The 8,393-nt window shown below is 51.5% G+C and overlaps 1 protein-coding gene across 2 annotated transcripts in view; it reads left to right on the top strand.

The window, feature by feature from the left end:
- Positions 1-1,946: 1,946 nt before the first annotated feature.
- The window catches only part of GASK1A (golgi associated kinase 1A), a 58,349-nt gene continuing 51,902 nt past the window's right edge, over positions 1,947-8,393 (top strand). For both annotated transcript variants that reach the window (XM_008543394.2, XM_008543395.2), the window contains exon 1: positions 1,947-2,326. In XM_008543394.2, the coding sequence (XP_008541616.1) occupies positions 2,324-2,326 (3 nt within the window). In that variant the 5' untranslated portion in view covers positions 1,947-2,323. The remainder of the gene's footprint in view (positions 2,327-8,393) is intronic.

Here is an 8,393-nt window from a genome sequence, read left to right as displayed (position 1 = left end):
TGAGCTTGGGAGTCTGGCTTCAGACTGTAGCCTCCTGTTCTTGTGTGACACGGCACTTGGCTGGGCCAGGTCCTGGAGCAGATTTTCCCAAGTGTGTCCCGTGAGTACTCAGCTGATTCCTCTGAAAAAGAGTTCTGCATTCAGTAAACCTGGGAAAAACTGGGGGCTCGCCTCCTGTCTCAAAAAACCTCAGTGCATATTAGCATGATAGGCTCTGACAAGTCCTACTGCAAAAATAAAAATCTGTATAACTGTGCTCAGTGTTCTCAAACTTAACCAACAGAATCCCTGCCCTTTAAATTCTTTTTGCATATAACAGAACACAAAAAACTCTTTGCAAACATTAATCTAAAAAAAATCTCTGTTCCACTCTCTGGTACAGTATTTTTCAAACTGCACTCATTAGTAGATATCAGTGAAATAAAGTTACTGATTTGAGACCGCCATTAAAAATAATTAAAATGGAATAGAATAGAAAATGTCACAGTGCACCGCAGTAATAACATTTTATAAAACTTTGTTTTGGTCACATTTATACATATATATTTGCGTAAGGGGTTACAACATAGAATGTACAGCTTATGTGGGTCGTACTCAGAAGCGGAGACTTGAAAGACCACATTGTCTCCCCTGACATCTGGACAAAACACTGAACACTTTGTGCTGTCCCACCCCTCTCCCCTCACCATTCTTGATCTAGTGCTCAGATCTTTCATGCTCCTGGTCCTCCCGATGCACAGACAAACTGCAGTTTTCAGCACTGCATCCCGCCTCTCGTGTCTGGCTCATCATTTTCTTCCTTTTCCTCTCGTGCTCTGGCACATGGACTTTGGTTTGCTAAACTACTTACTATCTGGCCTCAGGAAAGTCACTTCAACTCCCTAATCCTCAGTTTCCTCATTTGTAAAATGATGATAATAAATTTTCTCCCTTAGGATTGTTTGTGATGATGAAATGAATACATTCCCTTGAATCTGTCTCCCCACCCCCAAACACACACACACACACACACACAAACACAGTTTAAGGAGACTCTTTGCGTCTTTGCTCCCCTTAAGAAGCACTGTCATCAGTGACAACCCCAAAGCATTTCGCAGCAAGGGATTCCTGGCAAGTTGCCAGTTTCCGCGCATCTAATAATGATTTTTGTTAGTTTCAGTCTTGGAAGGTAATATTTCAGCTTCATTCCCAGACTTTCTCAGGGCACCCCACTGCTGACTCTGCCCCACCTCCTCCTTCTTGCCTACAGGCTCTTAAGAATCCTGAGATCCAAACATTGGGCCACTTAGTGACACAGGTCTCAAAGAGGTCCAGGCACAGGCTGAAGGCCACTCAGCTGTTAACAAAGGGGCCAGCCCCCAATTCCAGGGCGATGGACTTCAAGCCCCGTCCTCTCTCCAACAAGGAGCAGGCAGACCCTTAGGTCCTGCCCCGACCGTAGGTGGCCCATGGGACACAAGGCACTGTCTATGCATCCATAGCAGATGGGTCAGTATCAATCACTTACTCCAGAGATTTTAAACACTGATTAGTTCTCAAGGAGAAAAACTGCCCATTTTTAGTGACCTTAAGTGGTCAAGGGATTCTCCTTCCATATTTCCTTCTAAACTTCCTTTGGGGATTGAGCCCAAACAACGGTAGGAGGTGCGAGCAAAAAAACCCTTGTCTTTTAGAGGCTTTGCAGGGGAGAGCGAGGTTTTGGAGACCCTCAGCACGTCCCTCCCGGATCGCCGCGAGCTCACAGAGCGCCCGCACACCTTGGAGGCGAGGTCGGGGCGAAGCGCTCAGGCTCTGCGCGGCGCCCCTCGCCGCCCTGCCTCGGCTCATGACCCGCCGAGCGGGACAGTTTCTTCCTAGCACCTGGGCCGCTGCTCCAGGCGGCTGCAGCTGCCTGAGCCCGGGGCAGGGCTTTTATTGTGAAAGGAGCTCTCCCCTCCCGCTCTTTCGGGGAAGTGGGGAGGGTGGGCCGGGACGCGCGGCAGGGACTTTGCAAACTCTGCAAAAGTCCCTAGCTGATCGCCGAGCCTCGCGGCTGCGGAGGACTCCCGCAGGACTGCAGATCCGCGCAGACCCGCAGATCCCGCGTGCATTCGCCCAGACCTCCTCTAACAGCCCCACCCGCAGAGCATCCCGGCGCGCCTCTCACGCCCTGGAGTCGTCGTGGGGCCACTTGGCCGTTGGGAAGCTGTGGACTTTCAGTCCGGGAAACTCGCGCCCAGGGAAGCCTGGAGAGCCACGGCGCCAGGGGCGGCCCGGGGAAGGCGGGATGAGCTGGCGAGCTGGTTGAGCACGCCGAGGAGCTGGTCCAGTCACCGCCGGAGACATGGTAGGAATCGCGGGCGGGTGGGCTAGGCACCCAGACAGGTGGCGGCGGGCAGCGCGCACCCGCCCTGAGCGCGCGGAGCCTGTGCGGTCTCCCGGGGAGGAATTGTTCCCCAAAGGGTGCGTGGGGGCGGCGGCGGCTTTCATTTCTGCACCTAAGATGCGGGCAGTCGGCTTTGCTGCTCCCCTTGGCGAGGAGGACCGGACTAACGGGGCTTTCATTAAGGACCCGCAACACCCTGGCTGAACCGTAACCCAGTCGCCGCACGGCACAAACATCCATTCCGCAGGGCAGGGAAAGGAGAGGATTCCGTGGGGCACTCAAGGGAGCCTCTGATGGGTGAGACGCCCTTGAGGTCTCTTTATTCCTCTGAAAAATGCTTGTGACTTTTGTATTATCTTCTATAGCTTAGCTATGTTTAAAATTAAAAAGTAGTGCCTTATATTTATTACCATAGAATTAAGTTGGCCTTGGTGAGGTTCCCAGCGCCCCACCTCCCTCCACCTCCTGGGACCTCAGGGCAGGTGTGGGAACAGTGGTCAGCCTGGGGTGTCATTCATGAAACCGGGGACCTAGTGAACATTGCCCTTCCATTGGTAAAGCTCACGGACACCAACAAGCAGAAAAGATAGACCCTTTGACCATAGCATCCAGGCAGGTTAGCTAACGCACATGTGACCTCAGGAAAGGGGATTCCCCTGGGACTGGCTGCTGCTGAGCTCCGCTTCCAGGTAGTAGCTACCTGTAGCCCTCACCTCCATCCACTTCTGCAGTTCGCTGTCCTCCCCTGGCGAGTGTCAGCCACTAGGATGAGTTTGAACTGTGAAGGAACCCACAGGGCCTCTCTTGTTTGCTTCTATGGACGCTCCCCCGTCACCCCCCCTCAAGCTCACAGAGGGCTGACTGGAGCTCATTGGAGAAACTTCTCAGGGAATTTAGCTGTGGGCCTGGAGTTTAGAAGGGCACCTAGAGATTCTCCTTTAAGATAGAGGGTCCCTGGGAGAAGTGTTCCCTGTGTGCGAGGGTGTTCTGGCAGCCTCCGGGGAGAGGCAGAGGCTGAGGGCTGTTCAACAGGAGCTCGGGGCTCAGGGACTGGTACCTATGAGGCTGTGTGCGTGTGTGTGTTTCATTTTCCCTCCACATAGCACTCGCTCCCCAATCCTCCTAGGTTTTTTCTCAAAGCTGCTAAAGTAAAAGAAATCATGGAATCTTAAGGCTGGAAAAGGAGATTGATCGGAGGTATAGGAAGTGAAACTGAAAAGTGTGGAGATTTTTACTAGAAAATTCCCTGTTCGGGGGCCAAGAGAAAGTAGGGGCCCCAGGCCATCCGCTCGGAGGGCCATCACCACTGTGCAGGAGTCTGCTGGCTTTCGAGGTGCCTGTGGCAGAGCCTCTCAGGCCTTCTGCAGTGGAGGCAGAGTACACGGAGAGAGAAGGCATCTGGCTTCTGCGCTGGCAGCAGAAGGGCACGATGATATGTTTGCTCCACTGCCAGCACGGGCTTCCTGTTCCTGTGAGCCAGCAGTTCCCTGGCTTCTCATCTTCAGTTCTGGGGTTGTGTTTGGAAAAGGACTTGAGTCAGGGTCTCACTGTGTCAGGGTCTACTTGCCAGAGAGAGGGGCCCAATGGGTGACCCCTGACAGCAAAATGGCCTTGGAGATCTGAAAGTTTCCTTTGTTTCTCCCTCTGAATGAAGGGTCCTGTGGTCCAGAGGCCTGGGGGCCCAAGGGGCAGCCTGCCACTGGCTGGGACCAGCGTAGGAGGGGTAAGGGACGCAGGAATCCTTTGGGAAGCCATAGTTTCCTCTTCTGTAAAATAGAGATTGAACTAGATGTTCTCCAAGGTGTCCTTTAGCTCCCAAAATGGATGATGTGTGAATCATTCTGAGGTTGGACCCCAACCCTGGTGTTGACCTCTTCTTGGCATGGACAACCGAGAGCGTGTGAGGAAGAAGTGGTTCTGAGCCCCGGGTCTGACTGCTCCCAGACCAAATCCAGGGTGGAACCCAAACAAGGGATTTTTTTTAAGCCTCCCTGTGTGATCCCAGTGTGCACCCAGGACTGAACACCGCAGGGCTAGAAGGGAACGGGAGCTGCGCTCACCCAGGCGTGCCTGCGTCTGCGGAAGTTCACTCCTGGAGACAGTCCTAAATAGAAGGCGTTGGTGGACTTCATCTGGGAGATGATACATGTGATACGCCCCTCCTGCAGGATCCTTCTATAGAAAACCCTCTTTTAATTCATTAAAACTGAGATGTGGACTTCTCCAGCTTGTTTGAGTATGGAATCCGTTATCCAATAATTCTTTAACACCATCCTGTTACTGATCCAGGGTACATAAGATAGGAAAGCATGGGTTAGAAATGTAAAGTGAAAAGCCTGGAATCCTTAAATGTCTTTTTGCAAAAGTAAACACTGAGCTGCAGGACCCGTGAGGGCATTTTGGATCATCCTGAAGGGGATGTGGGTTTCTGCTGGGGCTTGCTGTGTGCATGTCCAAAGCCAAGATTGGAACTTTGGGCACCTTTCCTTCCAATAATGGTGGGAGACTTGACGTAAGCCAAAGACTCTGAACTTGGATGAAAAATATTGATAGAAGAAGTTAAGACTATTACTGCCAACTTAAAAAAAAGTTTTCTTCCTGATTCTTGGGGGTTAAATATATATGTATTTATCAATATATAATATATGTATGACAGCCATACTGCCCACTTCTACGGGTGACTACAGTTGCCGTTTTGGTGTATTTCCTACTCTCTTTGCCTGTTGTTTTAAATAGTTGAGAGTCCACCAAATATGCAGTTTTGTAGTCTGATTTGTTGTACTTCACTTTTTATCAAAGCATGTTTCCATGCTAAAAAAACTGCATAACTATACTTTTAATACTCTGTACCAGGATTTTGATAATCATCTCCGTGCCTGTGGACTTCAGGTCCTTTCCACTTTGGGACTGTTTTCATTGGCACATGGGCAGCTCCGATTATCCATGGAAATGGGGATCTGAGTGCCTGGCTAGGTGGAATCAGACAAGCTCGCAGGAACAAATTGCTTCGGCCTCTTCAGCGAAGATTGCGCTACAGCCACCCCCGAGGGCACAGAGCGTGGGTGGGGGGAGTTTCCTCTTGTCTGTCTTTACTCTGTGCTGTGGGCATGTCATCAGGTAGGGGGCCGTGTAGGGTCGGGGGTCCCAGGAGAGCCCCCACATGGCTCAGTTCTCCTCGGAAGAACCAAGAGCTACCGTCCCTGGTTAAGACTCGCGGAGGGGGAAGCTCTAGGAGCAGGAGCTGAGGCCGGAGAAGGGATGTGGTTTTCCCAAGGTCACTCAGAGCTGGGCTAGAGCTCAGGTCTCCTAGTCCTCTGCCCCTCTTGCCCACGCAGGTCCCATCAGACACTGTGGCCTCTTCATACTCTTGAGGCATTTGGTGCAGTTTGGAGTGGTGGAGAAAAGGCACAGGGTTTGGAATCAGAAAGAGGTTTGTGCCAGACTCGCCTGCTGTGTAGCTGAGTAAACACTCCAGTACTCTGGCCCACAGGCCCCTCTTCTGTAAAATGGGGCAGTTATATGGGTTCTTATGAGAGGCAAATGGAATCATGAAGGGGAACACGCTTGGTGCCCCAAAGGTGCTATAAGAATGGGCATTTTCTAGAGGACCCACAAAAATAGATTTTCTTTTTGTCAGGACCTGAAACAAACGGTAAGGAAGTCGCTGATGCATTTCAGTGCCCCTGGGACTCCTCTCCAAGTGTGGACTGAGTGTAGGCAGCTTCTATCCTAAAACAGTCTTCTTGCTCCTTTAAATCTCTCTTCTCACCAGGCAGGAAATACCCAGCCTGGGATGTTTGCCCCGTCTGTGCGCCCTGCGCCTCCTTGCTGAGTGAGGGCTGGAGGAGAAGCCAGCCCCCACTCAGCTGTAGGCCCCTGAGTGTCTAGTGCGGAGTGCCCAGTGGATGCTGCTGCTTGAGGTCTGAGTGAGTCCTGCAGGTTCTCAGGCTTGGCTGGAGAAGAGGTTAAACTGGTTTTGGAATCAGAACTGGGAACCATGACATCCAGTCTTTGGAGGCTGCGGGGAATTTGATACCCTCTCTCTTGTGGGCGCTCCCTTAACCTGCAGCTCCTGCTGCGTACATGAGCCAGGCTCTGCACAGGGCTGGCCGGGAAAGCATAGGGCTTTAAACAATCTGCTGGCCCCAACCAGACCAGGCAGGGGCTGGTTCAAAGAACGGTAGGTTGGGAGTGGGGGGGAATAGGCCTCACAAACAAATGAGTTCCTTAGCAGTTTCAGGGATCGGTGAGAGAAATGTGCTTCAGATGGGCCTCGAAGATGCTTACAACTCCCTGGGAAGAGGCCTGGGAGTCCCAGCCCTCCCTCGCTACCCAGGGTACCAATGTAGAAACAGAGCACCTCTGGTTTCCTTGAGGCCCGGGTGCTGTGAGCAACCGGGCTGTCTTCGCTTGAGTCGTTTTCTGATCTGACTGCTAAAGTGTTTCCTTCGGGGGTGTTTGGGGTGTAGTCCCTGGATCGTCTGGATGTGCCTACATAAGCCTGTGTCTGAAGGACCGCCTGATTTGAGAGTGAGGATGGAGCAATGGTTTGTGGGTGATCCCCAGGCTACCCTTCTCTGTCCCCCTCGACCCCCTACCAACACACAGACACAGACACATATTCTTAGAACTGGCCTGTGGCCTGGGGTCTGTGGTCTGGCCATATTCCCAAGGACCCGGCCTAGGGTTCCAAAACTGCTGAGTGGAAGCTGGAAAGTGCTTTAAAATGGCAGCTGGTAGGTTCAGGGGTGAAGGGGTAAGAGTGAAAGGGAAGGAGAGAAGGATGTGGAGGGCGAGGGGACAGTAGGGGCCTCGCGCTGGTCTCCAGGCCCTGACTCCTTCTGAACGAATGGATGTCTCCTCTGGGCAGGGCCTGAGTTTACTCCTGGGGCTCTGGAATTCTTGAGTGGCACACCTAAAAGGCATGAAAGGGGAATTCACAATCTATGAATGAGTGTGTCTTAGTGCTCCCTCTCTCTCCCTGCTGCCTTGCTATTCATTCATTCATCCATCCATTCATTTGTTCATTCATTCATTCAGAAAATACCTGCTTTAAGCCAGACGTTGTGCTAAGACAGAAGACTGACAATTAATAACACAGACCCTTCCCCTGGGGTGTAGGCTGTCTGGTGATGCTGCCTGTGTTGTGCGCCTGTGGGTGTGTGTGTGGGGCAGAGCAGGTGGTGGGCTCATGGGAGAGGGAATCGCAAAGAAATGTTTCTGTCCTGTGATCTGAATGCGCTGATGAGGCTGCAGAGAAAGGGGCTGCTCACGCCGGATGCCCCCCAGCCTGAGGAGTGAGGGGCCGTGGGGGAGGCTCCACGACAGGATTTTGTCAAGTGAAGAAAAGAGAAGCCACTACATATCTATTAGAAGAGCTAAAAAACAAAACACCTTGACAGTATCAAGAGCTGGCGAGGGTGCAGAGCAGCTGGGACGCTCCTAGGCTAAAGGTGGAAATGCACAGCGAGGCAGCCACACTGGAAACTGGGGTGTCACTTTCTTATAAAGTTAAACATACACTTACCGTGGAATCCAGCAATCTATTCCTATGCGTTTACCCAAGAGGAGTGAAAACATATGTCTAACGAAAACTTGGATCCAAATGTTTATATATAGATGTGTTTATAAATATAATGTTATATCCAAAGCTTTATTCATAATTGCCCCAAACCGGAAACAGCCCAAATGTCCCTCAACTGTAGATTGGATAAACAAACTGCTCCAGCCATACCATGGACCCAGCAGCAAGGAGAACAAACCATGGTACACGCAACAACAGGGGTGGATCTCAAAGGCATTATGCAGAGGGGAAGAAATCAGTCTCAGAAGGTTATGTTCTGCACCATTCCATTTATATGATGCCCTGGAAAAGGTGAAACCGCAGAGATAGAGAACGGACAATGGTTGCCAGGGGTGAGGGATGGAGAGTCTGTGGCTGCAAAAGGGAGATATGAGGGAGGTTTGGAGCGATGGAGCTGTTGTCTGGCTGTGGTGGTGCTTCTATACATGTGCTAAAACCCGTAGA

Source organism: Equus przewalskii, chromosome 15 (genome assembly GCF_037783145.1).
Source record: "Equus przewalskii isolate Varuska chromosome 15, EquPr2, whole genome shotgun sequence".
In the NCBI taxonomy this organism is placed as follows: domain Eukaryota; kingdom Metazoa; phylum Chordata; class Mammalia; order Perissodactyla; family Equidae; genus Equus; species Equus przewalskii.
Note: the sequence above shows the minus strand (reverse complement) of the source record. Positions and strands in the feature narration are given on the sequence as shown.